This window comes from Oncorhynchus clarkii, chromosome 17, assembly GCF_045791955.1.
Source record: "Oncorhynchus clarkii lewisi isolate Uvic-CL-2024 chromosome 17, UVic_Ocla_1.0, whole genome shotgun sequence".
Classification (NCBI taxonomy): domain Eukaryota; kingdom Metazoa; phylum Chordata; class Actinopteri; order Salmoniformes; family Salmonidae; genus Oncorhynchus; species Oncorhynchus clarkii.
The window spans coordinates 54832851-54852439 of record NC_092163.1 but is presented as its reverse complement, the minus strand read 5'-3'; the positions used below and the strand labels follow the sequence as shown (position 1 = coordinate 54852439).

The 19589-nt window shown below is 44.3% G+C and overlaps 1 protein-coding gene across 1 annotated transcript; it reads right to left on the bottom strand.

Moving 5' to 3' along the window:
• Window positions 1-1764: 1764 nt before the first annotated feature.
• On the bottom strand, window positions 1765-18953 carry LOC139371135 (ethanolamine kinase 1-like). Its single transcript, XM_071111223.1, has 9 exons — window positions 18597-18953; window positions 9402-9539; window positions 9048-9169; window positions 8546-8686; window positions 7193-7335; window positions 6536-6619; window positions 6285-6445; window positions 6111-6184; window positions 1765-5553 (listed from the first exon to the last, which is right to left on the bottom strand). The coding sequence occupies exons 1-9, from the start codon at window positions 18798-18800 to the stop codon at window positions 5481-5483; spliced, it is 1140 nt and encodes a 379-aa protein (XP_070967324.1). The 5' UTR covers window positions 18801-18953; the 3' UTR covers window positions 1765-5480.
• Between the last annotated feature and the right edge of the window lie 636 nt (window positions 18954-19589).

Here is a 19589-nt window from a genome sequence, read left to right as displayed (position 1 = left end):
AATATTTACAGATGACCTAGTCTGTGGTGATAGAGGTTGAATAACCCCCATTAATAGCATAGGTAATGAGATGCACTCTGTCAGAATGCACTTTCACTGAACCCTCATCTCCTTTCCAAACAGACTCAGGCTGCACCAAAGTAGTCTAAAGTATAAACTTGTCTCCTTATATCCTCTCCTTCATATGCACTGACAACAAAACAGGACAAGGCATTATGGGGGATTCCTTGTGCGAGAGTTTTTCACTTGTCAAGTTCTTTCACATCGGTGCAGGTGGAGTAAAGGAAGCCACTTTAGACTATCAGCGTGCACCCAGTGTTTCAGTTTTTGCACTTGCGATAGTAGTTGATCAGCAGTGACATCTAGTGTAATGAGGAGGAATGTCTAAGGAATCTCCCTCCAAGCCCTTATTCTAGATTGATCTCATCCTTCTCTGTTCTCTAGTTGTGTACAAGCTGTATGTGATGTGTGCATAATGTCTTTCAATCAATTTATTTTGAACGCGGGTTTACAATGTACTTGTCACAGAATGTTATACAAATGTTCTGTAAAATGTGTGTTTCTTTGAGTGTGCGTGTGGGTATTGAACGCAAAGGTTGGCCTGAACCCTTTGTCTGTGTATTCTGACACCCTGGCCTCTTGTCTTGACCCCACTGTTGCTCTGTCCATGTACTGCAGTTTGTCTTTGAGCACAGCTGTTGCTCTGTCCATGTACTGCAGTTTGTCTTGACCCCAGCTGTTGCTCTGTCCATGTACTGCAGTTTGCCTTGACACAACAGTGCTCCATCTCAATAGTCTTAATGTCGCTTTGTCTCCATCTGCGCTGACCTGAAAGAACTGGACAGGTGAAATGAAGGTTTTCAAATCAGTGTAGATGGAGGAGAAAAACAGAATAGGAATCCATTTGACTGTTGGGATACAGCCTTCATCACAATGTACTGGACAGAAGAGGTCAGATTTGTGGTGTAATCGTATTGTTAACTGAGGCAGGCCTGTGGTTAGTTGCTGTTACACTGTTGTAAAGCATTTGGTGAGCCTTGCTTGGTGAGCAGGATGAAGTGGCCACTGATCTATGGTCAGTTTTACATCTTTGCCTATAATGTTGTCCTTAACTTCAACCCAGAGCCAAGGGGATGGCACTGTATAGAGACTGTATCAGAGAAACATGTTTATCTAATTATGACAGAAACCCAGAAGAGAACTGTCACCTGTTGTCACCCCTGCTGTTGTAAATATAGATAGATTTTATTTTGTTTATAAGAGCCTGTGTAATTTAAAGGTGTACCTTTTCTGTATGTTTTCTAAGTTGTGGTTTTGTTTTTTGGAAAATAATACATTTGGTTGTTTATCTTTTCTGTGTGTTCAGCTGCAATCACGTGCTCCTATATCCCCACATGAGTGCAGTCCAATAATGACTTACCATACTGACTGAGGTTACCAAGGTGAATTTCCACCCCCAGTCCTCATCATGGTAACGATATTTAGGACCTTACATAAACAGTTGCTTATCAGCCGGGCCTATAGTGAAACTAGAAGGCAAATACACGGTCATAAATCATATATTACTGACCAAATGCATACAAGTCAACTCCTATAGAAATGCAATGGCAGTGATAGGTCACTTCATGTCATCAGTGTATTAGATATCTTCAGTAGTGGAGCCCCTTGGTGGTATTCCCAGGGCCAGACAGGTCGCAGGAAACTAGTGAAGCCAAAACGTATTACCCCTTCAAGGTTGGTGTTCTGTCACTCACATACACAACAAATAGTTCAACGTTTAATGGAAATATTTACTGACCAATGTTACTCTCCCCAGCACTCAAGTGTGGAGGATCACTGTACAGTCAGATTCACAGTATTTCTTAGTATTTACAACCGCTGACTCCCTACACTCACCTAAAATTCAACAGTCAAAAAAGAAAATATGGAGAAAGTAGAATCTAGTTTTCTGTAGTGTTTAAGTTATTTGCAAATGAACTGCAAGCCTTATGAAGCTAACCATTTTGGTATGTGTATATAGAAAAGGTCAAATGAAAACATGAATACACCCTTCAACACATCTCTAGTCTACAAATACCACCGTCAGGATGTAACCCTTCCATAGTCAGCACATATCCACAGGGTTATGTTGAAAGAATAAAATCAAGTCCAACATTAGTGCACATTTAACTTCCTACGTGTGTATTATTGGCTATTTTTCTAAATGGGGAACTTACTTCCTTTACTTCAAATGTAAAGTCTTCTAGGACACATTCAAAAGCTCTTCCAACGTTTGTCCAGTGAAGGCATGTGCTGTAGTAGTGTATAAAAACTCTACTTTATAGATTTTACTAGTAGACCTACTGGCACTGCAATTCTTGAACCCGCTCCTGCTGGCTTGGCCTCAAAGATCTGAGAGGATTGGATAGGTGTTAGGCTGGAGGGAGTTTCTAAAACGACTAGTAGTAGCAATAAGCATATCGTTTACATTTTGTGAAGGGAGTTAAGGGCATATTTAAGAATAGGAAAGCAGCCCTAGCCTGCCGTAGTTGGTCTACCACTTCAATAAGTGGGGTGCATTTCCATGAAACCCAGGGTTATTTTTGGTTGTGCATTCAGGAAGCAGACATTTGGTCATCTATCTGGCCATGCTAGCATGAAGTAGGCTGTTGCTTTCTAATCACAAATCTCAACCATTAACCTATGTTGCCACTTCTGTTTGTTGTAGCTTGGCAATCTAGTGTCTGACTAGTTTAGTTGAATGTAACCACAGACCACCAGGAGTGCTTTGGTGCATAGAACATCTTGACATTCGACCACCTTGTCTCCCTCATACTCTAATGGTCAGTCTCCCTCACTCTTATGGTCAGTCTCCACCTAGTGTCTCCCTCATACTCTTATGGTCAGTCTCCACCTAGTGTCTCCCTCATACTCTTATGGTCAGTCTCCACCTAGTGTCTCCCTCATACTCTTATGGTCAGTCTCCACCTAGTGTCTCCCTCATACTCTTATGGTCAGTCTCCACCTAGTGTCTCCCTCATACTCTTATGGTCAGTCTCCACCTAGTGTCTCCCTCATACTCTTATGGTCAGTCTCCACCTAGTGTCTCCCTCTTCTCTCCTTAAGCACCACACGTCTGAAAACAGGATGAAAGCAATATGGTGGATTCATTTGTCATCCATCTAATTGTTTCCTATTAGTGTAGATGAAGGAAAGGAATCCACTCTAAGACGGTTGAGATGCACCCTAACAGGAATACAGTTAAGAGTCTCACTGAAATGTTACGGTCAACTCAAAGGAAACACATTCACATATGTACATCTACGATAAACAGGAATTCATTGCACTTGGTCACCTGTTAGTTCAACCCTGGGCTGACATAGAACAGTTGGTGGTGAGCTGTGACTCACCTGAAGCCTTTCAAAGTGTCATCTCTGTCCATAACGGCCTTTAAAAATGCATACAAGAGGGCCTTGACCATCCATTTAGGAAACACCAAGATTCTCTCAACCAATTCCGCTGACTCAATGACAAATGGTTTGGAATGTTGCCGATAGAAATGTACTGTATAGAATGGACACAATCCTACATCAAGTATGAGTCATTTCCATTTGTTGCATCAATCTACTGCTATGTTGCAGATGCTCTGCTTAACACTATTCCAGTAGTCAAAAACCCTGGTCCTGGACAGTTACAGGGTGTGCAGGTTTGTTCCAGCCCAGCACTAACACACATGATTAAATGAACCAGGATAATGATGATTAGTTGAATCATGTGTCTAGACTGTAGCTCTCCAGGACAAGAGCTGGTGAAAATGGTATCTACCCTCCCTGCCTGCCTGTACAGCTAGTGACAAGGGACAAAAAGGCAAGCTCTCCTGAGAGCCAAGAGGCTGCTCATCAGTCTCACCGTGTAGCCAGACAACACATTTTGGAGTGTGCTAGGGGAACTGTCACTAAGAGGCCTGGCAAGCATCGCTAGTGACTCATCACAAGAGTCCTTCTCTTCAACACCTTCATAGAGTTGGCAGCCTCCTATATTGGTGAATTATTAACCCTGTCAATAACAGGAGACAGCCAGGGATCACAGGACAGGCTTATGATATCCTAATACGGCTCTCCTCTACTTTCCCTTACATGTTGATCTTCTGATCTGAGAGGGCTGGAGAGGAAGGGAGGGGGGAAGGGATAAAGAAAGGTGTTAGAGTTCCTCCAAAGATCATGATGTCAGTCAGAGAAGGAAGTGGTTGCTGGCTCAGTGTGGACTTCACCCTGCTGTCTTGTCCTTGGCCACCTCACTCACATCCTGATAAGCTTCAGAACAACATTGGGGTTAGTGATTCCACACCCTTTAAAGCACTGGCTCTGACAGTTTACGCAATAACCTATTGTATAAGATTCTGGCTCCTTTTTAGGGAAGTTATGACTGAATGGATGGAGGTTGGGATGTTACAGTGAATATGTGCACTTCAGGCAAAAGTCCCTCCACCACCTCAGCCAATCAAGAGAGTCGAGAGAGGAGGAAGTGTAATAGGGCAGAGAGAGGTGAGAGAAAGGGGGAGGAAGAGGGGTCAGATACTGGGGAAGGCAGGGGTGATTGAGGTTGTGATTTTCAGAGTAGTCTGAGTGCAAAGTTTAACAGAGCGAGTCACCATAACTATAAAAGCTAAAGTGGTGGAAAAGAGGGAGAACAGGGCCCTGGTTTAAAGTCTAGCACCAGTGACGCAAAGCTGCTCCTGGCCACAGAGGCAGCTCTGCTGTCACAGACATTATTAAAGGACCATATCACTGTCTTGCCATGGCTAGCCCCTCTAACCTACACGGCAATGCCACCTTCACTGCAGAGCAACTAAAACGTCAGTTCTACGTCAACCCCTAGCCACTTCGTGTAGATCTGAGTTGAATGAATACACTATTTTCATGGTGAAACCATGACCATATTGCTTAAGAAATCCTCTCAGATCAGTGCCTACATTAAGGACAAGCTGGCTGCCCTCTCTCCTACACTACACGCCTTGAACACAACCACAGGGAAAACTCAAGAGCCCATAAATACAGAACTGTCTGCACACTGTTCTCCATGTTGGCACCAAATGCCCCCGGACTCAGCTAGTGTTTCAGCTACCCGTCTGCCTGGGGAATTAATCTTACATCAGTAGGTCAATCAATTCTTCACAGAATAAATAAATAAAGACACATTTACACACAGACCACCCCAGGCTGTTTTGGGGAATCTTGATGAGCTTGACTGGTGAGACAGAGGTGGACAGAGTTGAAGAGGAATTAAATAGTATTTGCGCTTGTTGCCAGGGACCGAGTTTGGAAAAAATGTTGTGGTCCATCCACACTCGGCCCTCTAACTGTTATTTACCCCACCCCTCGACCCCATTAATAATGCTCAACCCCAACTTTTGTCCCTCATCCCCCAGCACAGCCCTCTCCTGCTCAAAGTGTGTCTGCTCCACTGGTCAGTGCCAGTGATGGGGTCCCTCTCTTCTCCTGTCATTCTGGGATCTGTAGAGCCATCACTGCAGGTTTGGTCTTGAAGTATTGGTTGAAGCGCAGCACAGCATACCTGCAGGAGAGATGGGGAGGGGGGGGAAGAGATAGGGAAAGGAAGTGTTGACAGAGAGCGGAAGAGAGTTCCATGTTGACTTAATGAGAGCACCAAGTATCCAATAGCAGCCATAACAATAGCCCAGACAGCTCCAATTGACTGGTTGTTAAACTGTCAAGAGCAATATGTCATTCATACAGGTGACCGGGGGGGGGGGACAGTTCTGTCGTCACTGCAGGACTGATTGGGTTGCAGACACTCAAACCACCAGGGTCAGTTTCACCTCTGCAGGCCCAAGATGAGACCGCTATTTCTCTTTTCACAGGCCCTCTCCCCTCTTTCTCTACTGGTCAGCTTTCTCTGCGTGTGTGTTTGTGGAAACTGTGTTCGTGGAAACTGTGTTTGTGGAAACTGTGTTTGTACCACAGAGCTTGACCGTGCTGCAGGGTTTGTCTTTCAGTCTGTCATCCACATTAAATGATCCCTTTCACTCACATGCACCACAGGCAGACAGGCAGATCAACAGCTTTTAACATCACTTCACAAGAGACCATTACACACAAACACACACTTACCCCAGGAAGTCAAAATCGATGGAGGAGTACTTGGTCTGGATGAGTGCCCAGAAGCCCCAGAAGAAGTGTGATGCCTACAGAGAGGTCAAAGGTTAGACAGGGTCAAACTAATCAAAGTTTCAGCCCAGCATCTACCAAGTCATCTGATGGAGAGAGAGAGTGTGTGTTCCTCACCAGAGCAAACTTGTTGACCTGTATGTAGAGTCTCTCCAGCTCTCTGTCGCTGACCTCCTCTCCTTTCTTAGTGGACAGTTTGTACGCCTGCAGATACACACGCAGCCACTCCAGCTGCATCTCACGGCTAGGATACAGCCCATAGTCCAGCTCACTCATACCTGTAAACACACAGGTTCACACACACATTACATACATATACACACACACACACGTCATGACTAAGATACAGCCCATGTATCTCCTCTTACCAGCAAACTCGTTGAAGTGGTTCCCGATGTCAAAGGCCTGATAGTTGTAACTAGAGTATTCATAGTCTATGAACCGGACATGGCCTGGAGAAAATGGAGAGGTTGGAATCAGTAACATTTGGATGTTATAATTAAGTGGATGATGCGAGTTTGTGGATGATCACCTGGGTGATGTTCTAAACTGATGACATATCTCACCCTCTTTGCTGTTGTGGATGATGAGGATGATATTCTAAACTGATGACATATCTCACCCTCTTTGCTGTTGTGGATGATGAGGATGATATTCTAAACTGATGACATATCTCACCCTCTTTGCTGTTGAGGATGATGTTCTAAACTGATGACATATCTCATCCTCTTTGCTGTTGTGGATGATGAGGATGATATTCTAAACTGATGACATATCTCACCCTCTTTGCTGTTGAGGATGATGTTCTAAACTGATGACATATCTCATCCTCTTTGCTGTTGTGGATGATGAGGATGATATTCTAAACTGATGACATATCTCACCCTCTTTGCTGTTGAGGATGATGTTCTAAACTGATGACATATCTCACCTTCTTTGCTGTTGAGGATGATGTTCTAAACTGATGACATATCTCACCCTCTTTGCTGTTGAGGATGATGTTCTAAACTGATGACATATCTCACCTTCTTTGCTGTTGTGGATGATATTCTTGCAGAGCAGGTCGTTGTGACAGAGCACCACAGGAGAGCCCAGCTGAGACAAGTGCTCCTTCATCCACACCATCTCCTGCTCCAACACTGCCTGGCTGGGCACCTCCTGCTGGATCCTGGAGAGATGGGGGGGGCGGCAGGAAGGGAGAGGCGGCAGGAAGGGAGAGGCGGCAGGAAGGGAGAGGCGGCGGCAGGAAGGGAGAGGCGGCGGCAGGAAGGGAGAGGCGGCGGCAGGAAGGGAGAGGCGGCGACAGGAGGAAGTGGGGAGACAGGAGGAAGTGGGGAGACAGGAGGAAGTGGGGAGACAGGAGGAAGTGGGGAGACAGGAGGAGACAGGAGGAAGTGGGGAGACAGGAGGAAGTGGGGAGACAGGAGGAGACAGGAGGAAGTGGGGAGACAGGATGAAGTGGGGAGACAGGAGGAAGTGGGGAGACAGGAGGAAGTGGGGAGACAGGAGGAAGTGGGGAGTAAGTTGGTTTATTGCTAGTCTTTATCTTAAAAGGATCATGTTTAAAATCAGACACGGAGTGCGTGTGTGTGTACTGTGTAGAGTCAGAGTGCCCAGTGGAGCAGTGCTGAGGGGAAACGGACATTGTCCTGTGTGGTAATGGGCTTGAAGCGTTCATCCAGAAGATTGACCGACTCCCAGTGTGTTAACTCACCCCTCTGTCCAGGGCCTCCCACCTCTAACCTTCTTCCACTAGTAGTACAGCAACTACTGGCTGGACTGCTCAATACTAGCAGTAACCTACCTCCCCATGGCCTATCACCACCGAGGACCATCTACCTAGGCCACCTCTCGCCAACTGAGTGGCCAAGTCCCCAGAGCCTCACCCAGCTCTCTTCTCCCTGCCTACCCAGATCTCTGCTGTTGGCTGGGTAGAGCAGCAGCCAGTACCCACCCACAAGAAGACAGAAGCCTCCTCTGACAGTGCTGGCTGGGGCACACTTGTTGAGTCTACATGTGTGTGTGTTTGTACAGTGCAGGCAGGCTGGCTGAATGACGCATTAGCTCGCTACATTACCCAGGCATTCTAGGCAGGCTGATAAGTGGTATGCAAACATCTGTTATCCCAGTGCATACCTCCGCCTCCATAATCCACCTCTACCCTGTTGTTATGATCGCACTTATATAGGAGTCTGTATAGAGGACTTAATAGCAGACCCAGGCATTGAGGACAGGACTGGGAGACAGCTGGCCGGCACATATATGAACAGTAAACTGTTTTAAGAAAATACCTTCTTGAGTAAGAGGGGGCCAAAGTGTGTGTTTGTGTGTGTGTTCAGGTTAACTGGTACAGAGTATTGTGTTCAGGTTCCTCTTACCTGGCGTTGGAGGCTTGCTCGGTGAACTCCGTGGCGACCAGAGAGAAATATTTCCTCATCTTGATCCACAGGTTGGGTTTGGGGATGCAGCCGTTATGTGCGTGGATCGCATGGATTCGAGCCATCTCCCTGGATATTAGCCTGAGGACACACAAACACACAATACATCATTCTGCAAGTATGATGAAATAGACAATCATTACGGAATGACTCCTATCCCCCAAAAATAGGTTTGTGTCCTGCATCCTGTTCGGATCAATGAAAAAGTAGTTTACTTGACTGTTTGACCTTTTAAATGGTGTTTACTCTACACAGTTCTTATTGTAGTTCCATGGTGCAGCCAACAGGGCTTAGGGCTGCCTAGAGTCGCAGTCCCCCTGGACTCATTAGCAGTCAGCTATGCTAGGAGCTTGTATATTTACACATCAAACCAGGCTTTCCCTGCAGACTAGACAGATACCAGGATCAGCTTGAAGATGGTTTTCTAGTAAAATGTCCTCACCTGAGTAAGATCGGGTCCCTGACGTCCTGTGTTCCGAGGGCGTCCCCCTGCATGAACTCGTAGCAGAGGCCATTCTGGAAGGTGCAGTAGAGGCGCGGCGCACAGCCGTTAGCATGTAGCACCTGGAAAGACATGCAAAGGATTAGACACTGATGACCTCATAAGACACACCAGGAAGTAGCCTGCATATGGGTCCACGCACAGGGAGTTGAACTTGGCAACCAGTATGGATGCCCTTAGTTCCTGAGTTTGATAGTGAAATGCTCTGAAGTGTCAAATGTGTGAACTGTAAACGGTGTGTGTGTGTGTGTGTGTTTGCAAACCAGGAAGCTCTTGAGAACGTGTGTGGTGCACCTGGAAGCTCTTGAGCTCGTTGTCTCGGTCGACGATCAGCTCCGTCTTGTTCCCATACACACGCACCAGAACCACGTCCTCTGGACTGGCATCCACATAACAACCCACCAGCTTATTAGTGGTCCCATCAGTGAAGAGCTGAGAAAGGGAGGGAGGGAGATTAATACAGCAAAAATGCATCAGGTAGCCTGGCGGTTAGGGGTGTTGGGCCAGTAACCAAAAGGTTGCTGGATCGAATCCCCGAGCTGACAAGGTTAAAGTCTGTCGTTCTGTCCCTGAGCAAGGCAGTTAACCCACTGTTCCCCGGGCGCTGATGACGTGGATGTCCATTAAGGCAGCCCCCCCCACACCTCTCTGATTCAGAGGGTTGGGTTAAATGGGGAAGACACTGACTAGGTATCCCCCTTCCCCACCAATGAAGGTATAGTTTAGTCGAGTCTACTCTAGTTAACTGTCACTAGGTCAGTCGAGGCACAAGCCTGTCCTTGCCAGAAGTCATATCAGGAAGCATAGGCCTAGATGACCATGAGAAGGAGTCACAACAGTCATTTCCTAGAAGGTCTGACTAGCTTATCTTATGAGCTGAGATAGGTACAGTATTCTGGGTTGTCTATACTGAAGCTGGACAACTGTGGCAAGGGCAAGGGCTTTCCAGCTAGGCTACTTGTTTAACGGCACCCAGACAAGGAAGCTGTTTGCATTGTCAGCCACTTCATTCAATGACTACTGTTGGGGGAGAAAGTAACACACAGGAAGTCATGGTCTGCATGTGTAGTCTTTAGTTACATGTGGCTTTCTTTCCCCATCTCCTTTCTGACCATTGAGATCCACCCAATGGCTAATGACTTACCATATTCATGCTCTCTGGAATGTGGACAATCTGGACTAGTGATTTTACAGTGGGCAGATATCCATACCCAAAGCTAGAGATTGCAGAGCGACTAGCCCCATCCACACTGGCCCGCTCTCTGGCCGCCCACCCCTACATAGCTGGCATTCCTAGCATGGTTGACCAGAGAGCTGGGCACACCGGCACCATGTTATGACCACACACACACGTATACCGCTTTGGACTGCCTTATCCCGTGACAGTCTACACAGACCCAGAACACAATACACCACTATGACCTGTGATCATCGTGTCTCAGTGCGTGGGAGTTTCTCCACATATCACAGGCAATAAGCTCCAACACAACTGGGATAATTATTAACCAACATTCTGTTTTAGGTGACGTGTTCTTTGACTGAGAACAGAACGTCTGCATATCTTAGTAGGCTATCACTTTATTGTGGCTACAAATTAAAAAACCTTCTCCAGAGCATTGATCTTCTCTGTTGAGACTGAACCCTTCTCTCCGTTTCTAGCCATTCATGAGGCCATAGACAGTCAAACACGCAAAATATACAAAGTATCTCTTGCACACACACATCAGAATTGGCAGAAGGCCACATGGCATTAATGTGTGATAATAAGCAGGTCAAAGGTGATGGGAATGGGATGTGACTGGGGTGTTGGTAGGTTCTGGTGTTTGTAGGGACAGAGGGCAGGATGTTTGGGACTGGACACTAGATATTTACAGTAAGAGAAAGCCCCCCGACCCCCTCCAAATCCTGTCCAGGTGGCTCAGTCAGTTCAGATCCAGTAACCCTCCCCAACCTTCACTTCTCTCCAACTAGTTTCTCACACGTTCTCCCAGCTCTCCATCTGTATAAGTCTACCACTCAGTCTGTCCTCCCACTCTCGCTCAGTTTGTCCTCCATCTCTCTCGCACGTACCCATGCCTGGTGGGGGCTGTATTAGGCTGGGGGGGGGGGGCAAACCCAGATTAAGCCACACACACACACACACACACACACAGAGAGACAGTCACATTCTGGCCTCAATGTACCAAACACAGGATGACTGGAGTTAGACATGTCTAAGTTTGTCAGCACTAGGCAAGAGTGGGAAGTTAGTCTCACTAGCAAGGCCCTAGAGCTGGGCGATATGGCCACAAATCCACATCCCAGTAAATTGACAAATTTTTCACGACAACCATAAATCAGCAACAAATAATTGAGCGTAATTGTTTTTTTTTGGGGGGGGGGGGGGGGCTAGAGTTGGGTGATATGGACAAAAAGTCATATCGCGATAAAGGTAACTATTTTGCTCGATAACACAACGATGAAACATTTCTTAAATGGATAGTTACTTTACATTAGCAGCTGGGCGCTGCAATTTCTTTTTTTTTTGCCAGTGCCAAGTCAGACAAGTGAGATGGTAGCCGATGATTAAAAAAGTAAGCTAACATATCCAGGAAATGCATGATTGATATTTTGATGTGCAACCTGTCAAAATAGGATCCAGAATGATCCGATTTATTTTTAGCTCTTCAGAGAATTTGCTAACATCTTTGTGCTTATTGACCTGTAGGCTACATTACTCACCACCTGAGGAAGTGGGAACTCGAAACCCTTAGCTAGATTGCTAACTCTATATATGACATTGTTGCTAGCCATGTAGTCTAATTGAGTAATCAGTAAATGTAGGCAAATGTCTTACAAAAACTTTCCAGAACAACTGTAGTTGCTTTGAAAGCATTTTTCCCCGCAACAGCATTTTTTAAAGGTGTGGATCAGCTTAATATTGCAGAAAGATTGTTGCTTCCATCAATGTAATTCTCTGCATCACCTCCAATCCCCCATATATCTATCTATCTATCTCTATATACACACTTATTTTTGTGTTATTTTTTTAGAATAAACCTTTATTATTCCCCACAAACCCTACCACCAACTGGAGTAAACAATAACACTGCATTTTCCCCCGCAATAGCATTTTTAGCAACAGTCCTGCTTCTCAGAATGCATCTCTCCCTCCTCCATGCACAGAGTGAGAAGGGGGAATGAGAGTCAGCAGCCGACAGCCAAACAGGGACAGAGATACTTTCATAGCAGGAATCAACATAATGCATACGCCATTACTGTTGACCGAATAATGGTTTTCGAACAATCTACAGGAATGTTGTGCAGCAAAAATCACTGAAAGTGACCTGAGTAAACAGTGTCGGAAATTTTGGGTTTATCGTCCCTGCTCTTCACGGCCCGAAAGAAACCAGTGTGTCATGTACCATTAGTGTCATCATCATACGTCACAAACACATTGCCATAAAACAGCTGACAAGATACAAGATTCACCCGATAGCAGGCCCACCTACTGCTTAGTGCCAGTGAATAATCCATTTCCCCTTTCCCCGACAGGAACCCTAAACGTGGAAGACATCACACAGGGTCAGAAATAGGCCTAGGTATATTTATTTAACTAGGAAAGTCAGTTAAGAATAAATTCTTATTTACAATGACGCCTACCAAAAGGCAAAAAGCCTCCTGCGGGGACGGGGATTAAAAATATAGTACAAAACACACATCACTACATAAAGAGAGACCTAAGACAACAACACAACATGACAACATGGTAGCAACACATTGCAGCAGCACAACATGGTATAAACATGATTGGGCTGACAACAGCACAAAGGGCAAGAAGGTAGAGACAACAATATATCCCACAAAGCAGCCACAACTGTCAGTAAGAGTGTCTATCAATGGACATCATAACTCCAGTTGGTATGGAGATGAGTGAGTTGTGTCTTATGTGGGTGTGTGAGTGTGTAGCTGGGGGTGAGTTGTGTTTTATGTGGGTGTGTGAGTGTGTAGCTGGGGGTGAGTTGTGTCTTATGTGGGTGTGTGAGTGTGTAGCTGGGGGTGAGTTGTGTCTTATGTGGGTGTGTGAGTGTGTAGCTGGGGGTGAGTTGTGTCTTATGTGGGTGTGTGAGTGTGTAGCTGGGGGTGAGTTGTGTCTTATGTGGGTGTGTGAGTGTGTAGCTGGGGGTGAGTTGTGTCTTATGTGGGTGTGTGAGTGTGTAGCCCAAGTTAGGTGTTTGTCGGGGATCAGAAGTGAGGCAATTAAGGATGGGGATATGATGTGGTTATCTGACAATGGTGACTCACAGGGTACTGAAATCGTCTGGAAACGCACACTGTTTTGCCACTACACTGTCCATCTTATCTGAGAGGACAGCTTACAAAGTGCCTGTACTTACGTGAAGCTATTGAGGCAGTGGGGAATGCAAATGCAATAGCTAGCTAGGAGCTTTTGACTGTTCACTCTGGTGTTCACTTTATAATCATGGCATTTTGATCAACTGAATTCAATTGAAATATTTTTGCGCAGATATCTTCCTTGATAGGTTGTGAATAACGTGTGTAAGTGTCAATGTCTGAAATCGTTTGTGAGCAGGTCTCTGATATCGAAGGAGCTCCCTCAATCAGTGGGGCCAGGACCGTTTGATACAACCACTTTGTGCTCTCCTGAAAATACAGCTTTCACATTCGTCCATTTAGATGTGACATCTTGTCCAATCAAACTATTTGACTGAAGTCTCGAAGGAGTTTTGTGGAGAAAACAAAAATTTAATGATCATTTTGCTATGCTGCTAATCAAGATTTAATGATGAATTAAAAATGGCATTCAGACATGAAACATGCACTCTGCATCTGAGTGTCTTGTTTCATTTGGAATCTGTTCAGTTCTAAAAGCAATGTTTATAACGACCCATCAGTAGCCATCTTTGCTATAAATTAACTGTGTCCTTCAAACATGTTCTTAAAATATGCCACATCTTGAAAGGTAAAGGTATGAATGATGCTTCACTCAGATGGAGTTGTTCTGGAACGACGTCTGGATGAGCAAGCATGGCATCAGTGGGCGACTCAATACTAAGTTTCCTGAAGTCCCAAACGGAGATGGAAGTCATGTCCGAGGACCAGGCGAGGTAATAATGGGTGGATGGCAAGTAGAAGTGAGGCAAAAAGGCACGAGGTCCAAACCCGAACTGACTGAAATATAAGCAGAGTACTTTCTCCTTTGGATCAAGTACAGGAGAGAAAAATGCATTTTACGCACCAGAAGACCCTGGCCAGTCGACAGAGTGAACTTGAAATTAATCCTGACAAAAATGAGGAGAAAGAACCTACGTCGTCAGGTGAGGTGAAGGCTTCCAAGCCACCCAAATGATCAGGAAAATGCCTGAGACGACTATGGCCCAGTGGGAATACGATTCACAGAGAAAGTGGATCCATGCCTTTTGGCTGATTTGTTTGTGGTATCAGGCTGGGTGAAGAACAAGTTGGGGTCTGTCAATTCGGTCAAAGTACCCAGAGGTGTGCCTGCTGCGCAGAGGGAGAGGGTGCTATTCGTTTCGAGTCTCTGGACAAAAGTGGTGTCCTGCTTTGATCTCCGGAGTAGAGCGCCACTGAAAGAAGTGATAACTGGGGTGAGTTTGAGTGTTATACCCTGACTACACCGCTCGCGTCCTGTGCGCGATCGTGCAAAAGACATTTTGGAATCTATATTATTAAATTATTGCGTCAACGAGCGTCTGCGTTGCCAAGGGCTAAAATAGAAGTCAGTTCTATTAGTGACGCAGATCGCGGTGCAAGTCCTGCCTCTCCCATCTCCTCATTAGTTTATGGAAGCAGATACCCACGTGAATCTCCTCATTGGTTATACCCACGTGGGTGATTGAAAGACGAACTGTGTTGTCGGTCGTCGTGGTAATACTATGAAAGTTTAGATGCCAATCACCATATAAGTTCAAAGAAGAAAAAACCTGGAAGGAGGAAAGATGACTAGAAACGATTCGGTTGACCATTTTATGTGTGGATTAATTGTCAGAGTAGAGGACCTTGTGCATTTCAGGTAAAATAGCAAACATGTTTAATGCTTTTCGACATGTCCCCAAATTAATGTAATTGGTTCAGAGTAGAGGTTTGACCGATTATGATTTTTCAGCGCAGATACCGATTATTGGAGGACCAATAAAGCCGATACCGATTAATTGGCCGACATTTATTTATTTATAATAATGACAATTACAACAATACTGAATGAACACTTATTTTAACTAAATATCAATAAAATCAATTTAGCCTTAAGTAAATAATGAAACATGTTCAATTTGGTTAATTTTTATTATTTTTTTTAACCTTTATTTAACTAGGCAAGTCAGTGAAGAACAAATTCTTATTTTCAATGATGGCCTAGGAACATTGGGTTAACTGCCTGTTCAGGGGCAGAACGACAGATTTGTACCTTGTTAGCTCGGGGGTTTGAACTTGCAACCTTCCGGTTACTAGTTCAACACTAACCACTAGGCTACCCTGCCGCCCCATTATGCAAAAACTAAGTGTTGGAGAAGTAAAAGTGCAATATATGCTATGTAAGAAAGCTAACGTTTCAGTTCCTTGCTCAGAACATGAGAACATATGAAAGCTGGTGGTTCCTTTTAACATGAGTCTTCAATATTCGCAGGTAAGAAGTTTTAGGTTGTAGTTATAGGAATTATAGGACTATTTCCCTCTATACCATTTGTATTTCATTAACCTTTGACTATTAGATGTTCTTATTAGAGGGTGTTCGCAGAGTTTTGCTTGCGGTACAGAGTGGGGCAGCCATTGTCTCTCCCTCTACGAATTGAAAAAGCGACAGTACCAGTTGATATATTATCAATTATATATTTTTAAAACAACCTGAGGATTGATTATGAAAAACGTTTGACATGTTTCTGTGGACATTACGGATACTATTTGGAATTTTCGTCTGCGTTGTCGTGACCGCTCGAGCCTGTGGATTTCTGAACATAACGCGCCAAACAAATGGAGGTATTTTGGATATAAAAGTAATCTTTATGGAACATTTATTGTGTAACTGGGAGTCTCGTGAGTGCAAACATCTGAAGAGCAAAGGTAAGCAATTTAATCTATTGCTCTTCTGACTTTCGTGACCAATCTACTTGGCTGCTAGTGTTTGTAATATTTTGTCTAAGGAGAGAGATGTTCTTACATAAACGCTTGTTATGCTTTCGCCGAAAGGCTGTATTGAAATCTGACACGCCAGGTGGATTAACAAAAAGCTAAGCTGTGTTTTGCTATATTGCACTTGTGATTTCATGAAAATTAAATATTTTTAGTAATTTAATTTGAATTTGGCGCGCTGCAATTCAGCGGGTGTTGATGAAAATGATCCCGCTAAAGGGATGGGTGCGCCAAGAAGTTTTAATGCAGAAAAACTACAAGGGGTTTTGACAGAAGGGGTTCTAGCTTCCCAGGCTGAAGGCCTGGTGTAAGATCTGTTGGGGCCAAGTAGTGTTAGGGATAGTAGTATATATACACACAGTACACCTATCAAGGGTTTCTTTAGTGTAATATTTTCTACATTGTAAAATGGCAGTGAAGACATCAAAACTATGAAATAACACATATGGAATCATGTAGTAACCCCCCCCAAAAAAGTGTTCAACAAATCAAAATATATGTTATATTTTAGATTCTTCAAAGTTGCCACCCTTTGCCTTGATGACAGCTTTGCACAGTCTTGGCTTTCTCGCAACCAGCTTCACCTGGAATGCTTTTCCAACAGTCTTGAAGGAGTTCCCACGTATGCAGAGCATTTGTTGGCTGCTTTCCTTCCCTCCGCGGTCCAACTCATCCTCAACCCAATTGAGATGGTTTGGGTCGGTGAATTGTGGAGGTCAGGTCATCTGATGCAGCACTCCACTTGCCTTTTGTGTCAAATTGCCCTTACACAGCCTGGAGGTGTGTTGGGTCATTGTCCTGTTGAAAAACAAATGATAGTCCCACTAAGCACAAACCAGATGGGATGGCATATCGCTGCGGAATGTTGTGGTAGCCATGCTGGTTAAGTGTGCCTTGAATTCTAAATAAATCACTGACAGTGTTACTAACAAAGCACCACCACACCTCCGTGCTTCACGGTGGGAACCACACATGCAGAGATCATTCGTTCACCTACTCTGCGTCTCACAAAGACACGGTTGAAACCAAAAATCTCAAATTTGGACTCATCAGACCAAAGGACAGATTTACACTGGTCTACTGTCTATTGCTTGCGTTTCTTGGCACAAGCAAGTATCTTCTTCTTATTGGTGTCCTTTTAGTGGTTTATTTGCACCAATTCGACCATGAAGGCCTGATTCACGCAGTCTCCTCTGAACAGTTGATGTTGAGATGTGTCTGTTACTTGAACTCTGAAGCATTTATTTGGGCTGTAATTTCTGAGGATGGTAACTAATGAATTTATCCTCTGCAGCAGAGGTAACTCTGAGTTTTCCTTTCCTGTGGCGGTCCTCATATGACAGCCAGTTTAATCATAGCGCTTAACGGTTTTGAGATTGCACTAGAAGAAACGTTCAAAGTTCTTGAAATGTTCAGGATTTACTGACCTTCGTGTCTTAAGGTAATGATGGACTGTCGATTCTCTTTGCTTATTTGTGCCGTTCTTGCCATAATATGGACTTGGTCTTTTACCGAATAGGGCTATCTTCTGTATACTTCACCTACCTTGTCACAACACAACTGATTGGCTCAAACACATTAAGGAAATAAATACCACAAATGAACTTTTAACAAGGCACACCTGCTACTTTAATTGAAATCCAGGTGACTACCTCATGAAGCTGGTTGAGAGAACGCCAAGATTGTGCAAAGCTGTCAAGGCAAATATAAAATATTTTTTGATTTGTTTAACACTTTTTTGGTTACTATGTGATTCCATGTGTGTTATTTCATAGTTGATGTCTTCTCTATTAGTCTACAATGTTTTAAAAAATGTCAAACTAAAGTAAAACCCTTGAATGAGTAGGTGTGTCAACTTTTGACTGGTAGTATAGTATATACAGTTAGACGGCGGTGCAATTTCTTTTTGTGAACAAATGTGTAATGCACTTTCCAAACTGTGAAAGGCAGCAATACGCAACAAAGCGTCTAGTCTGCCGGCAAACCACACGAAGGGAGACGTATGACCTTTTTGTCAACATATCCATGGAGCACAGAATACAGACATGAACATTCGTTGTTGATTCGACTTAAGTCTCCAAGAACGGCGTAGTGACTGACAGCTAGTTAAATGCTAACACCACTAGCTTAGAACTCAGCTTGAATAACTACAAACGAAGTAACTAAATGCAAGAAAAGCCAGTGTGATGCACGAAATAGATGTTTTAAATGTATGCACGGGACGAGGAATATATCAAGGCCCCTGGACTGGTCTGATAGTTATGCTAACTTTAGTTAGCTAGCTAGTGACGATGGGCCATGGCGTTGGCGCATCATTCAGTGGAGAGATGTCGAACTTACCTTGGTCTTGACATGGTTTATGTCCCACGCTGGCCGAAGCTGCTTTATCAGCTTCATTGCCCCATCGGTAACGTTATGTTCCTCCACGAAAATCGGGATTTTTCGAATTACCGGCGACCCCACAGGCACGTGTATCTCTGTCTCCATAATGTGGTTTATTTTCCGTTTCGAATTCTTGACAGATATGAATGTAATTCGGGACATACAAAAAACAACAACAGCAATTGTTTGTGAGCTGGTTGGTATAAACAGCTAACGGTAGCTAAACAAGGTGCTTATAAATGGTTAAAGCAAAGGATGCAACTACCGGTGAGGTTCTCGTCGTCGCTTATCTCCTACTTGGCACCGCCCTCGCGTAATCATCCGACGCTAGACGCGCATAACCGCGAGCTCCGAGCAACCGGCGGACTGGGAGGGAGCATGCCAACTTTCTAAGCCCGAGTTTGTCCGAGTGGAGTCGAAGAGCGTCAGAGTAGCCGTTTTCGTTTTTCGGTATTGTGACAAATAAACTCTGTGGGTGTATGCATATCCAAAGAGTCATTATCAAATAACATGAGAAAGGCGAAATTCATTACCTTGAATGAGGATCTACTTTTGATCAGGAAGAAACATGTAATTGTTTTTAAGCAACATTTTAGGCCTATTGATTGGTCCCAGACATTGACAATAACTTGGTCTGGGGCGCCCCCTATTCTTCTCAATATGATTAGAAGTACCAATTTTAGTCAGAGTGTGTCAGTGCTGTAATGCAAATACCAGTCGAATACCAGCACCAGCAATGTAATGGCATTCAATATATTTTATAGGGTGTAAAACAAATAATGTATACCCTAAATATTTGCTAATTTAGGCTCACTCAAGCTCATTTCAGTTATAGTGTCACAAGTCATGACTGAGGGAAGGAAACTCATTCAGCAATCACAATTTAAAAAATTGTATTCCCATTGTTATTGGACCTTGAACTCATAGGAGGCCATTTTGAAATCTATAAAA

What these genes read in the sequence shown, in the direction of transcription:
- LOC139371135 (XM_071111223.1), bottom strand. Translation starts at nt 18,800, where the DNA reads ATGTCCCGAATTACATTCATATCTGTCAAGAATTCGAAACGGAAAATA. An exon ending in CATCCACAACAGCAAAGAAG is followed by an intron (nt 6,620 to 7,192) that starts GTGAGATATGTC and finishes CATTTTCTCCAG; the next exon opens with GCCATGTCCGGTTCATAGAC. An exon ending in ATCGATTTTGACTTCCTGGG is followed by an intron (nt 5,554 to 6,110) that starts GTAAGTGTGTGT and finishes TCTCTCCTGCAG; the next exon opens with GTATGCTGTGCTGCGCTTCA.